Source organism: Muscardinus avellanarius (assembly GCF_963383645.1).
Source record: "Muscardinus avellanarius genome assembly, chromosome: 19".
Classification (NCBI taxonomy): Eukaryota; Metazoa; Chordata; class Mammalia; order Rodentia; family Gliridae; genus Muscardinus; species Muscardinus avellanarius.
Window position 1 is genome coordinate 9,332,757 of NC_137805.1, and position 27,704 is coordinate 9,360,460.

The 27,704-nt window shown below is 39.2% G+C and overlaps 1 protein-coding gene across 1 annotated transcript in view; it reads right to left on the minus strand.

Moving 5' to 3' along the window:
• Positions 1-2,025: 2,025 nt before the first annotated feature.
• PLCB1 (phospholipase C beta 1) overlaps positions 2,026-27,704 on the minus strand; it is a gene marked incomplete at both ends in the record, with an annotated part of 756,028 nt that continues 730,349 nt past the window's right edge. Inside the window, one exon of the mRNA XM_080716836.1 lies at positions 2,026-2,253. Coding sequence (XP_080572962.1) covers positions 2,026-2,253 — 228 coding nt within the window. The remainder of the gene's footprint in view (positions 2,254-27,704) is intronic.

The following is a 27,704-nucleotide window of genomic DNA, read 5'->3' on the forward strand; positions in this document are numbered from 1 at the left end:
AGAATTATTTACAAAAGACTTCTCTTTCAGTGGAAGTTAGGTTTTGTTAACTGTCTAATTAACATTCTAAATCTTTCAGATCAAAATATAATCATCTCCAAAGGGGATGTGATTTTCCCCTCGTGTCTCACTAGATGTGTTGTCTTAATCAAATAGTCTTTCCTAATGTTTGAAATAAGCCTTCATTTTGATTAAAACTTAATTATTATCCCTAGTTATTGCTTAAAGTTAAATAAAATAATTTCCATAAAAATATTAAATTCTTGAAACACAACTTCCAGGATACAACTGGCTTTTGCATTGTTGTAAAATGTTTTGCTAAGCTACAACCAGACAGATTTACTAAAAAGTAAAATAAAGTAGTGAGTCTTTTCATCCCGGGCTTTAACTGCAATGCTCTTTGTGTCACTCTCTAAATTATATTTTTCTATATAATATCTCTCTTAAGATCTTTTAATAATGGGTTTGATCAGTTTTATCATGATATAATTTCTCTTACACCACTTAAAAACAGGAACTTAAAAAAATATCATTAGGTGAATTGAAGGTACATACTAGATACATAATGATACAATACTAGATACATAATGAAAGGCTTTAATGCTAGAATAAAATTGAAATCAGTCCAACTTAAAAATTATGTAAGATACTTAATAAATTTCCATATCACCATCCTATACATTTTTATACATTATGACCATTAAAACAAGCTTAAAATCTAGCACTTAAAAATCCCAATTTTGGTCCTGCAAAATATTTATTGAATTCATAATCTAAGTTCTAAATCTTCCTGAAATTGTAACAACACCTTCATCAACTCTTTCTTAGTATTGTCATATAATTTAGTATCCACATATGCTAGATGTTTGACCCTTTTCTTCTCCAACCATTTATCCTTGAATTTGGTAGAAAGTCTTGTGGAAGAGATTTGGGTCATTGCCAATTAATAGACATGTATCTACACTTGCGCATGCATGTGCGGCTAAGTGCGTACGTATATACACAGAGATAATACAAGTCATTTATACATGAGCCTGTGTATCCTTTTGATAAATATTCAGTTTTCTTTCTATAAAAATAAATGAATCATAAAAAATGTCAGACAGCAAAAAAAAAAAAAAACAACACTGGAACTTGTTTATTCTGATTTGATTTCTGCTTAACATATATCAACTCAACTCTTGGATTTAACAGAACAGGTAATTTGTAGCTATTTGATCATTTGAGGCCAACAATCAATGAATACTAAGACTTTGAGTGCACACGGTCTATTTGGAGAACACACTGCCTGAATGCTTGCAGCCAGCTTACTCATGCAGCCGGATATACAATCCATATTGCTAAGTTTGGGATGGCTTCATGGGCAAGGACACAGTTGAGTGATTTTATTTTATTTTTTTCAAAAAAACAGCTTATTTGAATCACTATGGTTTCTAATAAAGCCATGTCAGCAATGAATACATCGATGCTTGTATGATAAATAAATTAGCAAACTGCAAGCCACCTGTGCTTGCAAAGCAAAGGCTGGAACAATTGAATACACAAGTTAACTTGAAGACATGAAGTTGAGGGGCAGTTAGGAAAAATATATATAAAAATGCTCAAAGCTGATGATGGATAGTGTTAAATAGTGCTATGCATTTCTCAAACTACTTCTATTACTTTGAAATACTTTACACCAGGGCTTCAGATCAAACACGAGCTCAATTTTTTTTTTTCAGAAAAGATACACACTGTCCTTCATTAAATGGTCCAAAGAGCCTGCGAGTTGCCTGCTTTGAATTTACTATTGGAAAGAAAACAATCCCACAACATGCACTCTCCACCAGTAGGCCTGTAGTAGTCCCCGCGTGACACATGGGTGTGCAACCTCTGCACGGATCCTTCTGGAACACTTCCTTTGGTGTGGATTTGAGGCTAAGGGATGCTTCTTGGGAAGATGGGGTTGGGCAGTGATCTTTGTGGTAAGAGAGAGTCTGATGGAGCTTGTGTGGCCATGCATATCCGGAAGGCCGGCAATGACAATCACAGAGGGGTATCCAACTCTTTTCCTGGGTTCTCTCCTTCCCCCTCCTCACTGGGCGAAGGCTTGTGGTTCACTTTTCCAGGGTCTGGGGCCAGGGAGGGTGGGGCAGAGCCATGATTGCTGTCTTCACTGATCTTTCCTTTCATGGCTTCCTGCACGAATTCCAAAATCTCCAGGGGCAGTCTTTTGAACTTGTCTTGGTATTCTTGCTCCAGCTCCGTCTGCAGCTAGGAAACATCAAAAGAGGAGAATAATTTGAGATCATTTGGGTTTCTATGTCCATCCCCATAGAAATTTCTTGAAAGAGATGTACAGAGGGTAGGGGGAAGACTAAGTTAACTTAAGATATCACTGGAACTGTAGAATCAAATATATTAATGGAATTCAATGTGCCCTAATCTTTACTTCCTCAAAATTTCCTCTGGCCCTCCCTCTACCTTGCAGACTTTACCCACAACTCTTCTCACGAACACCCAACAGAGTCACCTACAGAGAAGATGAAAACTGGCGGTTAGTTGGCCAGGTCCTCTGTCCATTGCTGAAACTCAGGTTCAGGGTATGTGTGGCATCCAAGGGCTAAAGACTCGAACTAAGATAAACACATCTACAGACATACGTTTGCATGCGTTTGCATGCGCAAAACTTAAAAAGTTACAGAAGGGGCTGGGGATGGAGCTCAGCCGTAGAGTCTGCTTGGTGTACACGAAGCCCTGGGTTCCATCCCCAGCAAAACACACACACACACACACACACACACACACACACACACACACACACAGAGAGAGAGAGTTTGCAGAAGTAACATACAATGGTAGCTGATAAGAGTGTCAAAGTCAACCATGAATTGACCTGGAGGTAGTTGGGAAGCTGACTGGGGTAAACAAAGTGGCAAAGTGGGCATCATAGAGTAGCTTCAGAGAGAGTGGGAGAAGCCAATGCAAGGTGCTTGCTTTATTTTGATTTCAAGGATGAGGACTAAATCCAGGGCTTCTCCCATGGTAAGCACAAATTCTAACACTAGTCTACAGCTCAGCCTCATGGGTTCTTCTGAAGTGATTTGAGGAATTGGGGTTGTAGCTTGGTGGTAGAGTGCTTGCCCAACACCACAAAAAAGTAAATAAATTAAAAAATAAAGAGAAGTCTCGTGCATTTTTACAGAGTTAACACACATATGCATCCACATTTACTTTTACTTTGACTTCCTATCACTTTCTTACTGTGATTTTTTTAAAATGTGATTTCATTTGGTTTTTAAACTGTCTTAGCCATCTCTTAAATGTCTTTTAATTTGTCTGCTTTATGCCCTGGAGAATTTTCAGACTTCTGAATGTCAGTCAAATCTCTCTCCTGTGCAATTTCTATGGCAATCCTACTCATAAAACAATCGTAAAAGCTGGAATTCTTGGGTAGGAATGGGGTGGGGGGGGTACCGTGATAGATGTCTGTTGGGAAGCTCTGCTATCTGAGCCCAGTGTAAAGCATGGATTTAAATAAAATTCCCTCTGCTGAGTGAATGTGCCTTCTCTCTCCTCTCATTAGCTTAAGGCAACATTCTTAAGCTAGATGCTTAAAACCTGTAAGCAAGCCCCTGCATGTGGCACCTGCCTGTAATTCCTGGAGGCTGAGATAGGAGGACTGCAGGATCAAGGCTAGCCTTAGCACTTCACCTATTCTCTCAGCAGCTTAGCTGGACACTATTTACATTTTTTTAAAAGATGGCTAGGGGTGTAGCTCAAGAGTAGAATGCCCCTGGGCTCAATCATCAGCACCCCAAAAAACAAAAACAAATCTAAAAAAAACTAGCTCTGTGCTTCTCAACCTTTAAAGCAGACTCAGATCTTCCTTACACTTGCTCTTGACTTTGATTCAGGTGGTCAGGGCCTGAGACCCTGCATTCCTCATGAGTTCCAGGGTGAGGCCGATGTGACTGATCCTGTTTGGTGTCCCCATTCTGGCTCTATGTCTTCTATGTGCATCCCTGGGGCTTTCATGACCCCTGGACTACCCTCTTTCTGGACAATGTCAGTCTCTTCTCAATCTTGCTCAAGCCTTCGCTCCTGTTTCTATGCCAGAGACATTTTGTCAAATCTTAGTAGTTCAATCTACATTTCATAGTCTCTGTAATTCTAAAATGCCCATGTTTCTGAAACCTAGAAATTTTTGGTAAATTTGTGGCAAACTCATTGACATTAATCAGTAAAAGGCTATTTCTAGTACTTCTTCATTCTTCTTTGGGTACCACATCCAGGCTTTTTTTTTTTCTTGCAGAAGATTTAAAGAAGTTTATTAAAAAGATGGAAATACAGAAGATAGTTATAGCCTCATGTTACCCAGGGGTAACATGAGAGGGTGCTCCGAACGAAATCACCGAAGTACAAAACATGGAACAGACGTTTTATACACATGACCTCCATCTTGTTTCACGTAATTCTGATGTAATAAAACTCCCTGCAAAGCTCCTCCCCTTACTTTCCCACCAAGGTGTCTCCTTTCATGAAGGTCGACCCCCTCCTCCCATCCTAGCTAGATTATCCAATTATGTAAACCTGTCTTTAGAATGAGGATGAGGAAGTCCTAGTTCCCCTATCCTATCGACTTGCTAATTACCTTTAGCTAGATTAATTTACATTGGAATAGTTGCCTGCTTCTAGGCAGAAACCAAGTCCTTTCACAGATCTGCCCCTCACCTAATTTTTGAAATATATTTATTAATAACCAGAGCTTTCTCAAATCTTCCTAGGCCATTCCCAATACGGTCCATTCCCCCCTCTGTCTAGTAACTTCCTGACACCTGTCAGGCCAAAGGTAAAAACAGTGCCGAGCAGAAGGGGGAACTTTGTTTGGTCTAGGTGACCTGGTACTTATCAAATCATCTAAAATCTTTATTCTAAAGCCTATTTCAGGTCTCCACAGTACTAGTTTCTAGATTCACATGGTGCAAAATAAACTAAATACATCCCACTTTTGTGTGTTTCAGCCTAAGTCAACAAAACAGGTTTTAACTTCTCATTTTTAAGTGCTGTTTTTAGTTTTTCATGGTTAACCTGTATTGTGAGTATCATCTCATAGGCTTGAAGCTTTCAGACGTCAGATGGTGGTATGAGCGGACCCAAAGAGAAACAGCCCTTTGGACAGCGATAGAGACATACTCACCCATCTGACTCCCTCACCACCAACCTGCTTGCATGGTACCCTAAAGCCAGGGCCTCCAACTTCATCCCTGTCCAGCTTGAAGCTGTTTATGACCGGTTTGGCGTCCTTATTCCTTTGCTAAGGGATACATGCATGTAGGGAAAATGGAAGACAAATAGGTGGGGATTGAGCTCATGTTGACTGTTAATAAGAACAGTAAAAGTCAAAATGTATTTTCTGTATTTACCATCCAGGCATTTTATTTCAGACAAATTAATTTGTTCAATTATGAGGGCTAACCGGGCCCCCTGGAGTATTCCACTCGTGGTCTATGCACCATATTCCCTTTCTGAAATCAGGAAAGCTATGACTTCTGAAGAATAGCTGGTCCTAAAGCTCTCAGATAATGGATGCTGGATCTTGTTTAAGTGACTTTTTCCACGTCAAATGGTGTCTGATAAAAATGGCTCAGAGTATTGAAAAGCCAACCAATCTCCCCATATATAAAGTGCAGAGTATTTATGGATATACTGTGCTAACATACACATTCTAATAGCCAGAAAGGAATCAGAGTGAGTGGGGTACTCACTGTCTGTGGTGCTAAGGTGCTGGTGGAACAGAGGCTGCAGGAACACAGCCGCACTCTCTATGTCCAGCAAGTCACTGGTGCATCAGAACACACTTGCCAGCTCTTTCTCTGCCTTCCCAGCCATATAGAAGTGAGGCTTTTTACAATGTTTCACTCTCCCCCCCCCCTCCCTCAGGGATCGTACAGAGAGGCATTCTACCTCTGAACTACACTCCCGGCTTTTCTTTGGTTTGAAAATAGGGTCTTTCTAGGTTGCTGAGTCTTGCTATGTTACTGTCATTGAACCTGTGATCAATCCTCCTGTCTCAGCCTCCCAAGTATTGGGATTACAAGCGTGAGCTGCCGTACCTAGCTAGGTCTCCCTCTTTTGCATGAGTAAAATCTCATCCTGGTGTTTGACAGTTTCTATTTGTAATCCTCCAACCCTTATCAATTAATTTGGATTTCAATTCAACAATACATATGATTGGTTTCATTTCCAACCAATCATATGTATTGGTTGGGAGGAAGGGAAACAGAAAAGAGAGGGTCCCCATTTTCAGGACCCAGTAGGTCACATTTTCATTTAGGTTGGACTGGGGGACCCTTAGCAAGTGACACATGGTACCTGAGCTAGCAGACAATTTCTCTTAGGTTAGTGGTCATTGATGGACATTACTCTATGATGCTTGAAAAGTGCTGTTTGTTTTTTAAAGAAAACAAATAAGAAAAATGTGAGAAAATATCAAATGCTAAACCAACACTTTAAAATATACTTGGAATTTAATTCCAATAAAAACTTAATTTTGATAACTTAATTTTAGTAATTATTTTTAACAATTTTTAATCATTGACCCAATTGCGGGCAAATTATAACTTTATTGGACTCTATTTTATCATGAGACAGTAGTAGATTTCATTGTATTCTGAAGTAGGTCACTGCCTCCTAGTTTATATGAAATGTCTTATATTTTACTCTTTTTAAAAAATCATTCAGAAGCTGGGTGTGGTGGCACACACTTGAAATTCCAGCATTCAGAAGCAAACACTGGAGGATCGCAGTTCAAGGGCAGCTTCGAGACCCTTAGCAACTCAGTGGGGCCCTGTTCAAAAATAAAAAGACTAGGCTGGGTGTGGTGGCGCACGCTCGTAATCCCCGCTTGGGAGGTGGAGACAGGAGGATCCCACAGGTTCGAAGCCAGCCTCTGTGGCTTAGGAGACCCTGTTTCCAAATAAAAATATAAAAAATAGGTGTCTGAGAGTGTAGCCTGGAGGTAGAAGGGTTTCCAGGAACCCCAGTACCACCAAAAAAATAAATAAATAAATAAATAAATAAATAAATAAGCCGGGGCGTGGTGGTGCATGCTTGTAATCCAGAGACAGGAGGATTGCGCAGGTTTGAAGCCAGCCAAGCTGGCTTAAGAGACCCTGTTTCCAAATTTTTTAAAAAAGTATAAAAAATAGGTCTGGGAGTGTAGCCCGGAGGCAGAAGGGTTTCCAGGAACCCCAGTACCACCAAAAACAAAAAACCCCACAACAAACAAACAACAACAAAAAGCAAAAACCTCATTCACAGATGGGCACCATGGCACATATCTATAATTCCAATATTTGGGAGACTGAGACAGAAGGATCACAGGCTTGAGTCGAGCTTTAGCAATGTATGAGACCCTCAGAAACTTAGCAAGATCTTGTTTCAAAATAAAAAAATAAAACAAGAAAAGGGCTGTGGGTATAGTTTGCTGGTAGAATGTCCCTGGGTTCAAGCCCTAGTATAGAAAGAAAGAAAGAAAGAAAGAAAGAAAGAAAGAAAGAAAGAACCATTCAGTTATTAGCAAATTAATCTCAAAATTATATTTACTATTTAGCTTTAAGTTAGAGCTTTCCTTTTTGCATATAAACTTGATATTTATTATGAAGAAATATGACATATAAGCATGACAATGTCTGACTCCAATCTGAATGGCCCTCTCCACCAGTACTGGAGCTATTCCATCCCCAGGGTTGCAAATTCATGTTTATAGGAAAAGTCAAAAGTAAGAGAAGCAGGTCCTGTGCAAGGAAGTGGGCTTGGTGGAGGCTGAGAGGAATGTAGGCTGGGGAGGAAGCAGGAGTAGTAGAGGCTGAGGAGGGAGTGGGGTGCTGGAGGCTGGAGAGCTAGAGAGGGCAGACCCTATCTAACACAGGTGTCAGCCACTCAGTTCTAGTTGACGATTGTCAGAGTCTTGTTTTTTCTTTTTAGAGAGAAGTCAGAAATTGAAAATTACATGTGAGAGCTATGATTTTTTATCATCGGCAATCAATTCAAATCACATATTTTCTTATTTATTTTCTGGGGAGGGGGGCTGAGGATCAAACCCAGGGCCTTGTGCATGCCAGGCCAGTTCTCCGCTGAGTCAAGGACACTTTCAAACAGAGAGCAGTAAGGAGAAAAAATACACATAGCTTTTGATCTAGAGATTCCACTTTTGTTAACCTGGCTTATAGAAATAAAAGCACCAAGCACCGACACAGAAGGTTACTTACTTTACTAGGATACTTACTTTAGTACTGAAGTAAATATCAAACCAAAAGAGCAACCTTTGAAAAAAATCCGAACTCTAGGCTATGTGGATTATCAAATGTCTATATTTTTGTTGACTCATTTGAAATGTTTCCAATATCATGACATTTTACCCATAAATACTGCAGCGTGTATTTCCTAAAATAGAAATATTTTCCTACATAATAGCAATATCAATAATTTTTAAAAATTAATAACAATTATTTAGTGTTATCTAACAGTAATTCTTGTTCAAATTTTTTCCAATGTTATCCCATTCAAATATTTTCTAGGTTATCTTTTGAGATCAGAATCCAAACTTCATGTATGACATTTGGTTGTTATGACATTCTCATTTTTCCACTTGAAATTCTTACTGGTTTAAATTTTTGTAATACTTGGGTATTTTAAGAGTCCTGTCTAATTTTCATCCAGAGCATTCACATTCTGATTTTTTTTTCTGATTATTTGCTTGTAGTGTCTTAAATGACTTCAATGTGGGCCTTTGAAACCTCATGTATCTTTAAACTAAAAGTCAAACCCTGAGGTTTGGGTAGGAATAGGCAATGGGTACTTTTATTTTTAGTTCTTTTTATACTTTTATTAGTGCATTGAAGTTATACGTCATGATGAGAGTCAAGGTGATACAGTCGTCCACGTGCACATAGCTTAGGATTTTCCTCCTCATCCGGCTCCACTTCACCCTTCTCCCTCCCCAGACATCAGCAACATTGTTAGTGATGTCTTCATATATTAAAAAACAAGACAAAACATAACTTGAATTGTTTCTTTCCTCATTCTTCCTTTTCCCCTCCCCAAGTGCTTCCTTCCCCCAGTCATTTCCCACTATTATTCTATGGGTCTTTCCATATTTATTTGAAGTCCCTTCAAATAATAATAAGTGACTGGCAAGGAGGTGGGGAAATAGAAAGCCTTATACTCTGTGGGCGGGACTGCAAGCTAGTACAACCAGGATGGAGAGCAACGTGGCGGTTCCTCAGAAGACTAGGACTGGCATCATCATGCGACCCAAGCCACACCACTCCTTGGTATCTTCCCCAAAGAATTAAAGTTAGGATACTATAGGGATACATGCATATCAATGAACATCGCAGCACAATTCAAAATGGCCAAGTTAGGGAACCAACCTTAGTGTTTGTCAACAGATAAATGGAGAAAGAAAATGTAGTCTACGCACACAATGGAATTTTACTCAGCCAGGAGCCGGGCGTGGTGGCGCACGCTTGTAATCCCCGCGCTTGGGAGGCTGAGACAGGAGGATTGCACGGGTTCGAGGCCAGCCTCAGCTACTTAGTGAGGCTCTCAGCAACTTAGTGAGACCCTGTTTCCAAATAAAATATAAAAACAGGTCTGGGAGTATAGACCGGAGGTAGAAAGCCTCTGGGTTCCACCCTCAGTACCACCAAAAAAAAAAAAAAAATAAAAATTTTTACTCAGCCAGAAGGAACAGAATCCTGCCATTTGCAAGAAAATGGATAGTACTAGAGAATATTATGCTTTGTTTGGTCAGCCGGCCTCAGAAAGTCAAGGGTCCTAGGTTTTCTCTCATTTGTGGAAGCTCAAAAGGAAACGAGGGACAAAGGGCCTTGGGGTGTATAGGTGTTCTTTTACATCTCACACTGCAATGTGTTGGTGGGTTCCCAGCCTCGGTGCTGTGGCTCGGTCACTCAGCTAAGGCTAGACCTCAGTGTTATCGAGACATGTTTTGGCTTTTGCAATGGGCATTTATTCTGTGGGGTCAATCTCTGGGTTCATATGATGCTTCTTTCATACCTTTGTGTAATTGATTATATTTGGCTGTTTCACTGGGGATGAATAGTGATTTTCTAATTCTTTTGCATTTAACTGGTATTTTTTCTGCAAGGGAGAGCTCTCTTTCATCTGTGCAGATGAAACTAATTTCTCCCTATAAAGGCAGAGAAATGTTTTATTCTTTCCCTTCAATTGGACATATTCTGAGTCAGGAGTTGGTGGGGTAATGATCATTTCAATAAATGACAAATGGGTTCTCTTTTTTATTCTCTCGTTCTTTCTCTGAAAAGAGAGACAGTATTTAACTTATTCCTTGCATTAAATCAGCTGTAATCACTATTCCTTATGATGCTCAAATTGCTCCATGGTTGACCAATGGGAGCCTTTTCAGACCAGATCCCAGCCCTCACTGGCTTGGGGCAATCAAATGACTTGCTTTCCCTTGCTCCATGGTTGACCAATGGGAGCCTTTTCAGACCAGATCCCAGCCCTCATTGGCTTGGGGCAATCAAATGACTTGCTTTCCCTTGCTCCATGGTTGACCAATGGGAGCCTTTTCAGACCAGATCCCAGCCCTCATTGGCTTGGGGCAATCAAATGACTTGCTTTCCCTTGCTCCATGGTTGACCAATGGGAGCCTTTTCAGACCAGATCCCAGCCCTCATTGGCTTGGGGCAATCAAATGACTTGCTTTCCCTTGCATCTCTCAGTGCAATAATGTATCTCAGTACAATAAGATACCTTGTATTTTCCCTGTCCCAGACCTCGAATAAGCTGCTTTTCCAAGGAGCTCTGGTTCCTTCAGTGGAAAAGGCATTAATAAACCAAGCCCTGGATCCTAGAAGTGCTCCTTGCTCCTAGAGCATCACTGCTTCTAGGTGATGTCAGTGAACTTCTAAGAAATATACTTTGAAAAATTATTAAAACACACTGATATTTCATATGTGTTATATTATGGAATTTTTCTTAACATCCTTGATTTTATATTTGTATAACTTCGTCTTACAGTGAAAATTTTGCTTTCTAATAGCTTTGGCATGTATGCTCATTTGCTTTACATTAAAATATAAATAAATAGAGCCAGGTGCGGTTTTGCAGAGCTGCAATGTCAGTAGTTGGGAGACTGAGATAGGAGGATGACAGGTGTGTGGCCAGCATCAGCAACTAAGTGAGGCCCTCTGCAACTTAGTGAGACTCTATTTCAGAATAAAAAATAATATAGACCTGGAGTATAGCTCAGAGGGAGAATGCTCCTGGGTTCAATCTCTAGTACCACAGCGCGCACACACACACACACACACACACACACACACACACACACACACACACTCATTCACACACACGTATACAGAAATAGTTTTAACATTAGGACCTAGCAATAAAATAACCATATAAAGTTCTTAAGGCTTCCACGAGGTTCTTTTCATTCATAGAATATATCTCACAATTATTTTACCCTGATGAAGGTTATTTGAAATAATTTTTGTTTTTGTATGGCTTTATGATCTTACCTATACATATAGGGTCATTTGTTTCCATATGTTTTCTCATTAGACATTTTAGATTATTTCTCTTTTTTTTTTCTCTTTTTTCTGGGAGCATTTTTAAAATTTAACTCCTCAACCCTTTCAAACTATATCTCCTGCCCTCTGGAAGGCAGCTATGGTAATATAGGACTATAATTATAATTTGTAAAATGATGTTTCAACAACATTCCATTATGTTTTTATGTTTATTGGTGCATGATAGTTATATATAAACATGGGATTCATTTTGACATATTCATATATGAACATAATATAATTTGATTGATTTCATTCCCCAGAACCTCCCCTTTTTCTCTTTTTCTTCCTTTCTCCCAGTATGGTAATTACCTTGCCCAAAACACTTTAAAAACTATTGCTAAAGATAAAAAGAGTAAAATAAATAATCAAAAAAATAGCAAAACACCAATAAAAACCAAGTGTTTCTGTAAAGTAAATAATGTTTCTACTTTCAAAAATTGCTAAACAAGTGTAAACTAATAAATGGCTTTGAAAACAAAGAAAAAGAATTGTGATATTATATGTTATTTGGAAACAGGGTCTCTTAAGCCAGCGCGGCTGGCTTAGAACCTGCGCGATCCTCCTGTCTCTGCCTCCCAAGCACAGGAATTATAAGTGTGCGCCACCATACCCGGCCTTGAGAATTTTTTTTTTTTAAGAATTGAGAACTACTTTGAAACACTAAAATGTAAACTATGTTAGGATTATATTTTTATTTTGTCTATTTCTCATTTTATGGTAATATGATTATTTTATTTTTAGCATGAAAATAGTATTCTAAAATGAAACAATAATCTAATATATTTTTATTTTATTTTTTTGGTTTTTTTTGAAGATTTAAAGAAGTTTATTAGAAAGATAGAAATACAGAAAATAGAAATACAGCTCCATACCAGACTGGCATGGAGGGGTGACTCGAAATGAATATACCCTCTAATATATTTTTTAAAACACACAGCAGCTGGGCGTGGTGGCACATGCTTGTAATCCCAGCACTTGGGAGGCTGAGACAGGAGGATCGCACAGGTTCGAAGCCAGCCTCAGCTACCTAGTGAGGCTCTCAGCAACTTAGTGAGACCCTGTTTCCAAATAAAGTATAAAATAGGTCTGGGAGTATAGCCTGGAGGTAGAAAAGCTCCTGGGTTCCACCCCCAGTACCACAAACACACACACACACACACACACACACACACACACACACACACACACACAGCAAAATGCAGAACTCTAAGTGTGAGATATAGTGAATAGGAAAATTTTATCAAGAATCATTTCAAGGACTATAATATTTTAACAACATCGGTTAACTAAGAGGATATGTGTAATGATGGGGAAAGTATTTATAAAATACATTCACCGAATGGGTGGTTTCAAAATTTGCCTGTGCAACCTTAAAAGGCCTCATCTTATTTTTAGAATAATCTTATAAATTTTTACTTCAACTAAGAATAGAAAAAACAGGATCATTTTGGTCAGGTTACCCAAGGATTTCTGGAAGGCGCCATGTGGAAAATCAGACTACATTATATATCCTAACCATTCCAGTTTTTGTTTCTTTGTTTTCCTCAGAATAAATTGAAACAGTGCTTTAGGTCAACATGGCCCACTAAGTAAGAAATTCTTTTACTATCCCACACACAGGGAAATGCTGAATAAGAGAATAAACACATTTATCAATACTTGTGGGAATGGGGTGGGAATTGGGGAAGGGCTAAATGTGTGGTGTGAGCATGTATGCCTCTCCCATCCTGTACCTCATAAATGATGTATAATTATACACCAATAATTAAAATAAATATCGATTTAAAAAAACAAACTTGTGGCTAAGTATGGATGTAAAAAAAGGAAATGCCTGTCATGAAAGTAATAAAAGAGCTTAAAGTTAAGAGGCTCCCCAGGCACAGGATGGGCTCTTCATCTTGAAGACATAGGGATTTAATTCCCCCAGAGAATGAGACAGAAGGCCTCGGATGTCAGGTGTTTGTATGGTGAAACTGAAGTCCCTGTGTAAAGCCGGAGGTCCCTACCCTTGTAACAGGAATTAAGAAAACTCAATACATAAACTGGGGGATGAACAAGGAAGCTGACTCATAGGATCTGCTGGAGGAAGAATGTTTTGTCAAGGGAACCAGAAATCCAATCCACACCAAAAGAGAGTTTTCAAGTCCATGTTACTCAGGTGAATTGAGTGCCCACGCTCAATATTATTAAAAAATATAACCCACAGGGTCTCAGCAAAGGTACAGCATGTTTAGTTCAGATTCTCACATAACCCATAACAGGAGTGACCCCTAGAGATGAACCATTGACAGTGAATGACAGTGACTCAAGTTCAAAGTTATAAACCACTCATGTAAAATGCCACTTTTGTTCAACCAAGGTTGCCATTGGCAACTGCAATCTAAAGAAAGAAAGTAAAATGTAATCCATGCACTTCTAGATCAAAGGGGAAAATACTCCAGACCTAAAAGAAAAGTTCACATCAGTGAGAAAAATACAACTAATTCACAATGGATATGCATTTGTATTAGATGTTGGAGAAAAGTGCATAACTATATCTTGGGTAGATTTTCTGAAGTAATTACATTTACTTAAAAATGGCTTAAAATTAATTTTCATCTTGTGAACAATATCAGCTAGCAATGGAACTTATTGCAAAGGGCTAAGAACCACAAATTAAACTGTTGCCACAGAAAGTGAATAATTTATTTTGGAAGAGGTAAGATTCTTCTCCTTCATTTGGCCTGGAATGCTTGCATTTTGCCAAATATGACCTGGACAGCTTATTCAATCTCTTAGAATTCCAGTTGTTCATCTCTACCAATTCTGCCAGACTGTTGTTAAAAGGTTTAAATGAGATCATGCATGATAAGTGTTTAGTATGCTGTGATTGCTTATTAATCATTGTTGTATAATCTTATTTATAAGATGAAAGAGAAAAGGATTTGCACCCAAATACATCTGAAATCCTGTCTACTAAGTGATCCTTGTCTTTTCTAGTTTATCCTTTGAGTCATTTTTCGGTTAATGCATTACGATCATGGTACTTGTTGGAGCTCTCTTTGTGGATTGTGAGCTGGTTTGTTGTTGATTTGATGTATTTATCAATGAGTAATATGTTTGAGCATCCTGATTAGTGCAAGGTCCTTCCTATGTGAGCTATATTCACAGATAATGACTAAGAATCCAGAAAGGTTACAAGTGTAGGAATAAATAAGAAGTCAGGATGAATGGGCACTATAGACCAAGATAGGCTGTTGAAAATGAGGACCAGATTGTAAATTTAGAGCAATATGGAAAATGCTTCATGGAAGAGACTGGAATTAAGAAGTCGGGCCGTATAGGCTCTGCCTGTACACTTGATATTACCTTTATCCAAGGGCACAAGCTCTCAACCTTTTCCCTTTTATATGAGATATACACTACCTGACATTCACTGGGGAGACAGTTCTCTGGCTGTAACAGCCCATCCTTCCTCTGTCTACACGTGTGCCCTGGAAGTATGCAAATTCAATGAGAATGTGAATATCTATCTTTGAATCCACTCTAATATATACCAATTAAATCATGACTACATTTTGTTCATCTGCAATTTGCCACAGACTAGAGACTCACATAGCCTGTGATGGAAGGCACTTCTGTGAAGGGTATCTGCGTGCTCAAAGTTCAGATGAGTGCTTCTCAAACATCAGTGTGCAAGCAGTGCATGTAGAGAGGCTTTGTTCAAACGCAGGTTCTGATTCAGTAGAAAAAGAGTGGGGAAGAAGATTCTGAATTTCTAACAAGCTCTCACTAGTATCTTTAGACAAAGATCTTCCAGCAGTTTTCTTCTTTTTTGTATCCCCTTACCTCCTCAAAATTAATTCAGTATAGAAGTACACATTAAAATATCATTTTCTGTAGATTTCATCTGTCTCAACCTCTGTGGTTTCTGATATTTAGGTTTGGATTCAAAATGTTCGTCAGAAGCTGCAGGGTAAAGGGCAGAATGGAGGTTGCTAAGTGCACAGGAAAGATGGAGAAGTCAAAACAAGGAAAGTCAGATGCTAAGAATATCTAAATACTGAAGCCAGGCGTGGTGGCGCACGCTTGTAATCCCTGCGCTTGGAAGGCTGAGACAGGAGGATTGCACATTTTCGAAGCCAGCCGTGCGCGCTGGCTTAGGAGACCCTGTTTCCAAATAAAAATATAAAATAGGTCTGGGAGTGTAGCCTGGAGGTCGAAGGGCTTCCAGGAACCCCAGTACCACCAAAAAAAAAAAAAAAAAAAAAAAAATCTAAATACTGAATCGATAAAAGAGGGCAGACAGAAGCCAGAGATTGTATGATTTGCCAAGCATAACATACATTTGCATTTATTTATTTACTTTTTATTTATCTATTTGTTTAGTTATTTTGAATACTGGGGATTGAAGCCAGGGGCATTCTGCCTCTAAGCTACACCCCTGGCCCTTTTTATTTTTTTGTTTTGAAACAGGATCTCTCTAAGTTGCTGAAGGTCTCACTTTACTGCAGAGGCTGTCCTTGAACCTGCAATGTCCCTGTCTCAGCTAAGTACTGGAATTACAGGTGTGCACCATCACACCTGGCTGTGCCTCTGCATTTTAAATTTTATTTTAATCCAAAAGCAAATGCAATTCCACATAGCTCTAACGTGTAAACTTCTCTATACATAGCTTAAAACAGTGAAGAACACACATTTCTTTGACTTTTCCTCTGCCTTCGTTCCTTTATCCCCATTCTCCCCTCACCAGTACCTTCCTTAATATACCTCTCCTGAAATGTTAAAAAGCCCTAACATAACCCATACTTTATACCTCTGAGTCTCAAAATATATTTCAAAATTTCTTTTGTAATTATCTTACAGGCATCTAGAGATTGTTGCAGAAAGCTTAGAAAGAAGTGTTAGCAATTATATAGTCAAATCCTCCAGGACTTCAAAGTCTTGGAAAGGATCATTTGCAATTATATAGCCAATCCTGTTCCCTTTCCTTAGCACAGAGCTGTGGCCCAGAGTAGTTAGTGGCTTTCTAAGGATATGGCTTACTAGTACCAGCACTATGACTAGAATCTGTTCAATTCTTCTCTGTGGTAGACTGGATTAATGACTCAACCATTTCCCCCTCTCCCTATATTCAAAGCCTTTGTCTATGACTCTATGTTCCTCTTCCAAAGATGTTGAGTTTATTTTTCCATCCTTTGACTCTGAGGCAGTCGTGTGACTTACTTTGGCCAATGGGATGTTAGCAGACATAGCCTAAGCAGAGGTTTGAAAAAGCTGTTGTTTAGTCTTCATTATAGTTCTACCATGTCATGGGAATATGCTGAGGAAAGTCTGGTAGAAGATGAGACATTTGGAACAGATCTGAGTTACCCCAATCATCACAACCACATGACCGAAATCATCCTTAGATGGTCCAGCATCTAGCTGATGCCCAGAGATAGAAGCAAGTGCAGATGGGTGAACAAGCCCAGCTAAGCTCAGCCTCACTCAGTCAAGAACAGTTGGACCCTAAACGCTCACACGCCAATAACTGTCCATTATGGTATGCCGGGGGTTTGGGGTCTTTTGTGCAGCACTATTATGATACGTACCCATGACTCCTATAATTTTACTCAAAAGAATACATTAAGTTCTGTAGTCTTGATATGGAATGAGTTGTTGACCATGTTCTAGGAGCGAGACTTTGGTTGCCTTATATACAGACCCTCTGCATTCAATATCTAGAAGCAACTTACACCACAATTTAAGGCAACAATTATGCCACACAGAAAACCACTTCATCTCAGCTAATGTGCACCTCTAGACCTTCACATTTTTGTGTCAGCGCTGGAGTAGTTTCCCTTTACCGAGACCTAGGAGTTTTCTATTTTCAGTTAGGAACTTTCTGTGGGAAGACTCAGCTAGGTTCTATTAATGCTGGGAATAAGAATGATTATAAATGAGAAACGCAATTTTGATTTCACTAAAATTTTTAATAATTCAAGTAGTCCAGAAACACCTTGTTCAGCAGTTACTATTATATTTAAATTTCCAAAGGACTGTAAAAGTCTTTGAAGAGCTGTGTGCTGGTCTAAGGAAGCCTAAGAGACTTATCATCTTGAGTGAATACAGACCCTCTCCATTCAAAATCTAGAAGCAACTTATATCACAATTTAGCACATTGTTCAACAGATCTTATTGTTTAGGATTTAGGGCAAGTGTCTTAGGGAAGAATAATACCTGAACCCCAAATGTTGCACGTGGTAAAACATACTTGTAATTCAAGTACTTGGGGGGCTGAAACAGGTGGATCACAGGTTGGACCACCTTAGTCACTACACCTTCAGCAATTTATCAAGACTCCACTTCAAAATAAAAATAAAATAAGGCTGTGGGTGTGGGTGTAGCTCAGAGGTACAACATTTCTGCATTTAATCCCCAGTGTCTGTCTGTCTGTCTGTCTGTCTGTCTGTCTGTCTGTGTCTCTCTCTCTCTCTCTCTCTCTCACACACACACACACACACATACACACACACGCATACACACTCTCTCTTCTCTCTCCTCTCCCTCCCCTCTCCCTCCTCCTCCTCCTCCTCCTCCTCCTCCTCCTCCTCCTCCTCCTCCTCCTCCTCCTCCTTCTTCTTCTTCTTCTTCTTCTTCTTCTTCTTCTTCTTTTCTCTCTCTCTCTCTCTCTCTCTCTCTCTCTCTCTCTCTCTCTCTCTCTCTCTCTCTCTCTCTCTCCTCCCCATCCCATCTTGCCCCTAATCCAGGACTCCATCCCCACCAATCCAAGCTAACCCTTCACTATGTTAAAAAAAAAAACAGATTTGAAAAGATTTCAGAAATATGATATTCTGTATGTCAAAGGAAGAATAATAAATAATTCCATTATATTTTCCTTGCATGACTAGGATTTCAAAGTTTCTTTCACAAAATAATTGGAAAGCGTCTTTCATTGAAAGTGATGCTGAGAGGAGGTCCATGGCACAAGGCCTCGTTGACATGCTATCCTCTGAATAATAGAATATGATTTTGTGGAAAAGTGAGATACCCGTGACCAGTTGCAATTACCCTAGTCTATTTCTAAATGCACTGGACTTTTCTATTTGTGTCTGTCCTGCTGGGAAGACACTGACTTTCCACTCCCCATATGTGACTCTGCAGTTCAGAGCATGTTTATTTGGTCAGCTGGCTGTTTTTCTGTTTGCCATTAAGAGTGCAGTCTAATTGAATTGGACTATTTCTGTAAAAAATCAGTTACTATAAGAATGGGCAAGCATGGATGGAAAACAGGAATAAGGAAAAAAATCAAAGTTTAAAAGAAAAAAATCTCTTAGGCTATAACTAAGCTAATAAATATTACTAGAACCACAGAAATAATAGCAGTGCTATCATGACAGCAATAATTACAGTTTACTCGGTGCATATTGTGGGGCAGATGCTGTTCAGTATTTTACACATATTAGCCACACGTATACTTTAACTTCAGGATCTCTGAACCCAAGTATCTACAGGGCCCAGAAAATAACATTGACTGGTGAATTGGCTTTGGTGTAAGAAAAGAGAAATAGTAGTAACTGTGGCTAACTAGAATTGTATTTCTTGTTTAAAACACTCAAATTCATAAATTTTAACATATGCTACGTGTCAAAGTAAAGGCTGCAAGTCACTCATTTGTGGCTCCTTGTTTTTTCAAAATCTTAGAAGCAAGACCGTAACTACCAGCAAGAGGTGATTTATATCTACCCCAGAGAAACCAAGAAAGACAACACCAGAGGAATCCCATTCTCTCAACCACATAAGCCCCAAAATAATCAATAAATAGCCTCAAGTCAATTGAAACAAAAGACTGTTCAAAAGCTAATTATGTTTAGATGCAGCACGTATTTCTTTTCAATCACGGGGAATACCACCGACAGGGAAAAATTGAACTTACAATACGGTAATTTTTACATTGAGTCACATTGGACGCAAATGTTAATGGCACAGATGGTGCACCGGAGTCCCACTGAAACGCCCCCCTCAGGAAGTCTCCAGTCTCTAAAAGCTTTTGCAGAGAGGTTCTGCCCTTATGTGGGTCTCAGTTCACATCAGATTTTCCTCATCTGTACACAACTTGATTCTAATTCCTTTAAGAGCTACCAGTCTGAGACCTCAGCTAGCCACACGCCCTCTCCCTTGACTCAAACCCTGTGTATTGCATTTAAAAAACAAGAGACTTGACGATGTCAAATGTCCTAGAATGAACTCCACTCTGTCTCTGGAGAACGCCCTTCTCCTGATCACCTAAAATTAGTTTGGGTTTTTCTTTTTCTTTTTATAAACGTATATTTTGAGAGTGGTAAGCCGGCCTAGGGTTTTATCAGGATAATTGATTTTGATGCTCAGGGAGTGAGCATGTCCTAATTATATAGCCACTCCTTCTAAACATGATGTTTATGTCTCCTGCTTAAATTGCTGTGGTTTTAGGTTTACCATTTAAAACTGAAAGGAGATTAGACATGTGCTTCCCAATTTCACAGTCTGACTGTCAGGGGGCCTGAATTCTGCACCCAAGATAAAAGTGAAAATTGTGATGCAGTTTCTCTGCAAACTAAAACAAAGCCAGGTATATAAGTGAGAGCAGACGATGGAGACTATATTCAATGCAGAGGATGTGCCTTAGTTACAGACAGCAGCTGCCCAATATTATCAGCCACACTGCTGTATGTCCAAGTGTAGCTCATCTGATTTTTCAACAGAAGCCAGAAATCTGGATTTCTTACTAAATCTCCTGATCGGTCAGTGTTGGCGTTTAAATTAAAATTTTACAAAACATCAGGCAGGTCAATGTGCAACTTCTAGAGTATCTGAGTAATTAATACCGTATTGGTATCTTTGGGCTTGAAAGATAACCACCCCAAAGTTTCCTGGCACCCTCTTTGCATGGACAGGCCTCCAGCTTCCACTTTGTTGCCCTGGGGGGAGACAGGATCCCATTATGAGAGTGTCCTGAGACTTTGATCAGGTAACTAGCACTAAGAAGAAGACAATTTATCCCTAGATAAGCTTTTGGTCCTATTCTAGGCTAGAAAGCACTTACTGAAGAATTTGAGACAGCCCTCTCTTTTTTCCAATTCAGTCCTTCATTTGTCAAATTAGTATGGTGATATAACCATGTTAAATGCACCAGGTTTGGAATGGGTAATATGATGCACTAACTTGTAAAGTGTTCCCATAGAAACCATATTTTGTAAGCCTCATAGCCCAGATGCTTCTATTGATGGATCAATTTCTTCAAGAGGTGATTTGGAATACAAAGATGCTACTTTGCTGACTACCGTTAGGATCTTCTATGAGGGGTGTCAATTTAGAGAAACTCCACGTTTAGCAGATTCAGATTCCACTGTCTTGCTTTCCACAGCAAAAAATAAGTAGTTATCTTCAGAATTTACATTCTCCTGCTACGCCTGGCTGCCAAGCCTGGGATGATGTTGGTAAGCCCTCCCCACTGTCTTTACATCCACAGATACACATCTAATTTGTTCTCGCCAGTGAAATGTTAGGACGGGGTGCTTTCCAGGCACATGGGAGAATCTCTTCTGTCTTATTCCCATTTCCAGCAAGATTCTAGGGGGTGATAGAATCATGTGATGACAGAAATCTGATTTTCTGGATCATCCTGTAGAAAAAAGCTCTCCACTACCCAGAACATTCATGTTGAACTGTTATACAAAAAGAAAAAAATTCTATTGTAAGAAGTCACTTAAACTTAGGTGCTATTTGTCATAGGATCTAGTGGTGAGTTACATATACATTCTCACCTATATAATATGTATTGTCACATAACTGATTTATGGTGAGGTTAGGGAAATGATGATTAAAAATCTAGATGTTATGAGTGTTTCACTATTATTACCATTTTTTATACTGTAAGGACAGTCTCTTAAAGTTGCTGGAGGCTTTTTGCTTCTGAATCTGAAAGAATTAAAGAATACTTCTAACTATAAATCTTGAGTACTTTATAGCTACTTTAGGGTTATAAGAGAAAAAGAGCTAGTGCTATGAAACCCAGGGGCATTATTATTTTACAAGAATCTTTATCTTTTTGTCCCTCGATAAGGAAATTGCAAGGATGAAATAAAACAATCTCACCTTTCTGCCATGAATTAATGCATATATGACACTAAGGTATATACCTATAGCAAAGTTACTTTTGTAAGAGACATGGGAAACCTCAATTCAGTAGTATTTTAAATCAATTTAAAGACGTTATTTTTTGTTTGTTTGGCTAGCAAGGCTAGGTTAGTAAGCTAAATTTGACTTTCTACTTCTATCTTCTTATTAGATAATTCTGTCTTGACACATATAATCCTTGGGGCTGCTTCAAAACTTTAGGAGATATCTTTAAATCACCCAACTTGGGGAACTGAAGGTCCTTCTGATGAATGACAGGCATACTTGTTTACCTGGGGCCAAATGGCTTTAAAAACAGTTACAGCTGAACTTCCAGGTGTCAAGAAAATCTACTCTGTTCTACCAAAGTGTCAGCTGAGAGCTATCCTAACCTCGATCACGGAAGACTTCCCAATACTTGGCTCACGGGATAGGACGGCGAAGGCCACTGATTCATTACCCCTCCTCCGTTTATGTTTATTCACTTTTTCTTTGTTTTTACTTCCTCACACATTCCCTGATATTTATTCCTCCATCAAAATTTTGTTAGGGATATGCCATGATGAAATTATGCACAGTGTTCAATCATAGCACAAAAGAGGGAGTGATCGCCTCTCCTTTGGCATCAGCAAGTGGGAATTACCCGTGGCCACAAGTGCTGGACATTCGTAAGCGCCAGTCTTGTTGTATGTTTGCTCAGATGAAGGACACTTCATCAAAGACACACCACATCACTTGCCCCTTTGTACCACATATTCAATTACATTCTAAAATGACTACATGAAGAAAAATAACCAGAATTCTGAAATTTAAAAAAATCTGAATATTTTGTCTAATTGTCTGCCGAATAGATTAAAACGCCCTAAAAGTTGAAACTTTCCCATGGTACAGCAAAGCTCAAGGCCCACCAATAATAAAAACAGCAGCAGGGGCATAACTTTTCAGAGTGCTATATATAATACCATCCCCCCCCAAAAAAAACCTACCAACTTAATTGCTATATATGAGCCCTTACTATGAATGGCCATCTTCCAACACATATCAACCCAAACTGGTTATAAATATGATAGGCTTTGCAGTTGTGGATAGAAGGCCCTGGCCTGGAGTTGTCTGCCTTCCTCAGAGGTGGGGAGACTTCCTTTGCTCAACTCTTCCAGACAGAAATAGATTGAAGCCGGGCGTGATGGCGCACGCTTGTAATCCCCGCGCTTGGGAGGCGGAGACAGGAGGATCGCGCAGGTTTGAAGCCAGCTGCGCTGGATTAAGAGACCCTGTTTCCAAATAATAATATAAGAAATAGGTCTGGGAGTGTAGCCCGGAAGTAGAATGGCTTCCAAGAACCCCAGTACCACCAAAAAAAAAAAAAAAAAGATTGAAAATGTATGTCAAGGCCTCTTAACAGTTTGTTTATCTGAAGACTATGATATACTTACTCTGAGTCATAGTAATGGTGAAGGACAGAAAAGACTGAGGCAGGGAAAGCACAATGTGTGTTCTTCTGCAGCAGAGGTTCACAAACTCTGGCCCCAGAACACCACCATGAGCATCAGTACCAGCATTGCCTGGAATCTTACTAGAAAGGCTAATTCTTGGGCCCACTTAAATCTCACTAAGTCAGAAACCCTAGGGGCAGGGACCCACTCATTTGTGTTTTATTAAACCCACTCATTGATTCTGACCATCTCATAGTATGAGAACCACTGATTTGAAGTCCAAGGGAGCCTTGCAGGTGAGTCTTATTTACATACATTGAGAATCATTCCTGTATTTAGTTTGTCTTGTCAAACAAGAAGTGTTTGATTGGGAAAACATTTTCTGTACCCAAACACCCTTGGTTATTGTCAGATGCAAGGTATGGGGTTAGATGCTCCTGAAATCCAGCTGATTAAGGCAACGGCATTCTAATCCTCGTGACCTTTGCCTTTAATTCTGAAGCTCACTATCGTCCTGATTGTCAGTGCTCAGTTTATAAGCCTCTGGCTTAACTGCTACTGTGCAGACTGTCATGGACTCCAGCCGCCTGCTTCTTCTGCAAGAGGTCGCAACTGGCTGGAAGCACCGCCCTGCAGTTGGTGGATGTGAACCACAGCAGTCGGCTGGCCCTTTGCAGGGAATCCTCAAAGGCACACGTTACACACGCTCTTTCAGGGTTCCCTTGGAATCGAACCCTGCTCATCCACAGATGTGCCCTGCTTAACAAAACCACCCTTCCCTGGCCTTCTTCCCTTACCTCAATTGCTTCTCTATTGTCTTTTTCTGGGATCTTTGCTCAGATATGCAAATCTTTGTCTTAGGGTCTGTTTCTGGGGAGATACAGATTAAGACATTAAGTACTTGATTAATATTTATTAACTGTCATATATTGATTGGAAAAATTGCAGGGTATTCTTACACTATGCTATGGGTATACCCTGTTCCCTGATGCATGTTGATATTATTTGACTACTTAAAATGAAATTTTTTCATGAATTATCCAATGATGTGTGTGTGTGTGTGTGTTTCTGTGTGTGTGTGTGTGTGTGTGTGTGTGTGTGTGTGTGTGTGTGTGGTACTGGGGTTTCTGGAAACCCTTCTACCTTTGGGCTTCGCTCCCAGACCTATTTTTTTTTTTAAATTTTTATTTAGAAACAGGGTCTCTTAAGCCAGCGCAGCCGGCTTCGAACAAGCGCGATCCTTCTGTCTCCGCCTCCCAAGCACGGGGATTACAAGTGTGCACCACCACGACCAGACAATGATTATTTTTATATATGTAGAAATACCTATTTGTCTCTCTATATTTTTATATTGAAAAGTAATTCATTCCTTTCTGAATTTTTCCAGATCAAACTGGGCTTGAAACAGATTAAATTCAAGCAGCAATCCAAGTAAATTTCGATTTGGGTATCTTTTGACCCCTATTGCGTCTATAGACCTTAACCTCAGTGTCGCATAACAGAAGTAAAAACTGCTATAAAATGATTTCAACAGAGAAGAATTGATGTACAGGAGAAAAGATAGAATGTGGCTGAAATGTACCCAGCATAGCAACACTGCATTTTCCTTTTCATCTGGCAAAATGCAGAACAGGCAGGTGAACTATGATGCCAATTGTTCCTGGTGTTTTTGTTACATAACATTTCAAGTGAAAGAAAAGTTTATCAAGAAAATTTATGCCGAACATTTAAATAAATCATGTATGGCATGTGAATATACTATAAAGTAATTTATCCCATCAAAACAAGATCAATGCATTCTATGGGAGGAAATATGTTATTGTACTATATTCAAAAGCAGAGAGATAAGCCGGGCTTGGTGGTGCATGCTTGTAATCCCAGGGAGGCTGAGATGGGAGGATCGCAGTTTGCAGACAGCCTCGGTTACTTAGTGAGGCCCTCTGCAACTTAGACCCTGTTTCAAAATAAAATATAGGAGAGGGGGTATAACTCAGAGATCGAATGCCCCCCCTGGGTTCCATCCCCAGGCCAGCAAAAAAAAAAAAAAAAAAAAAAAAAAAAAGCAGAGAGATAACGGTATCTTTAAGAAAATAGATTTTAGGCCAGAGTGGTGGTGCATGCTTGTAATCCCAGCATTTGGGAGGCTGAGACCAGAGGATCGCAGTTCGCGGACAGCCTCCTCAGATACTAAGTGAGTCCCTCTGCAGCTACCGAGACCTGGTTTCAAAATAAAGAATAAAAAATAGGGAAGAGGGTGTGAGGTCGAATGCTCCTGGGTTCCATCCCCAGACCCACAAAAAAAAAAAAAAAAAAAAAAAGCTTTTGATCAGCTATGGTGGCACATGCCTATGATCCTGTTCTTGAGAGGCAGAGATAGGAGGATTGGTGGTGTGAGGAGAGCTTCAGCAGCTGGGTGAGACTCAAAGCAATCTAGTTAGACCCCTTTTATAAATAAATAAATAAATAAATAAATAAATAAATAAATAAATAAATAAATAAAATGGGCTGGGGGTATAGCTTCATGATAGAATGCCTCCGAGTTAGTACCACCAAAAGAAAAAAAAAAAAAGAAAGAAAATAGTTTTTACATTAAAATAATTAAACAGTTATGCCAGAAATACAATGTGTTTTAAAGAAGTTTTTGTACTAAAATAAATATTTAATACATTCAGTTGTCACCAGGTGTAGTTTTAGTATTTTTCCAACAAATAAAAAATCATTGACATTTTTTCTTTTTCTTTTGCCATTAAACAAATATTTTTTTTTTCTCAAAGGCAATGACCACCAGTTAACAATTATCTTGTTCCTCTCTGAAACAAACATAACATATATATGATTCTTCACCAATATTTCCTGTTTCTTGAACACATGTTCATATAAATGTAAACATAAAATGTGTTTGCTTTATATTTGTGAGCCAAATACATTCAATATTTTTGAAGTACAAATATGACTACTTATAAGTATGTAACTTGATCCGGGCGTGGTGGGGCACGCTTGTGATCCCAGCATTCAGGAGGCAGAGACCTGAGGATCGCGGTTCAGGGACAGTCTCAGCTACTTAGTGAGGCCCTTCACAACTCAGTGAGACCCTGTTTTAAAAATAAAAAGATGCCTGGCGTGGTGGCTCACACTTGTAATCCCCGCGCTTGGGAGGCAGAGACAGGAGGATTTCGCAGGTTAAGAGACCTTGTTTCCAAATAAAAAATATATAAAATAGGTCTGGGAGTGTGGCCCAGAGGCAGAAGGGCTTCCAGGAACCCCAGTACCACCAAAAATATAAAAAATAATAAAATAAATAAAATAAAAAGACAAAAAAAAAATAGGGCTGGGGGTGTAGCTTGGAGGTATAATGCCACTCGGTTCTATCCTCGGTATGGCAAAAAAAAAAAAAAAAGCATATAATTTGATTTAAATTATGGCCTTTTGAATTAAGATATGCTCAGAAGGAGAAATGTGATTTTTCTTTTTTCTCTAACACATAAATTTTCATGCCCCTGAAACATATATTTGTAATCACTTAATAAAATTAGTAACCAACCTGTTCAAAAAAACATGTAACACAATAAAATTGTGATGTTTGTCAGGTCCAATAGAAACATAATGATACTGATTTTTCTAAGAAAGCTGTCTACCCTTAAGTCAAAACAATAACTTGACAGTTAAGAAACGGAATGAAATGACTTATTTTTTTAACTAAAACTAGTTTGAAAAGTAATTAGTGGCTGTTCTCTCAGATATCAATTCTTCCATGGTGAATCCTCTTCAGATGTCAGGAACATCATATTCCAGGACAGACGAGAATTCACTGATAGGATACTTGTATCTCAAAGAGGAACAGGCCACAAGATGCTTCTCCTGATTCCACCAGCCAGAATCCCTGTGGCTATGTATGGATTCCTTGAATTAACCCTTCAAGTGACTAATGGACACCTATTGAACGCCTACTAATGTGAATGGATGGCCCAGTGATCGCTGGTGTGGGGTAGACTGAATGGCATGAAACCGTTGCTTCTTAAAAACGTGACACCTCAACTGGCAATGCTGAGCCAAGGAAAAGTGAGATCATACGTGAGCCAGTCATACAAGAGGAAATGCCAAATCAGTGAGGCATCCAGCAAGAATGATGAACACTGGAGCTATAAATCACTAGTGAGAACGTCCCTCTGAGTTAATCCACAAAGACGAAGTCTCCAGTTCATACACAGGAAAAGGAAATGGTTGTCAGTCTCAGATACAACATGTTCTTCCCCTAGGCCCTTAGAAGCCAGCTGTTATAGTTATCAGACAATGACTACAACTCTGAACGTTTATTTAGCCCTTGGTTTATGCTGAGCACTAGGTTAAGTGGTTGGTATGGATAGTCTGCATGGATTACTTTGAATTCTCACATTATTTTCTGCTGATAAATACTATTAGCATTTTCATGGTTACTGCAGTTGGCAAATGATAAAGTCAGGATTCAAACCCGGTGATCCTGACTCTACAGTCTTCAATTTTGTATAATAATCTTCTCCCTTAATGGGCTCTAGCAAGAAGCCCACACATT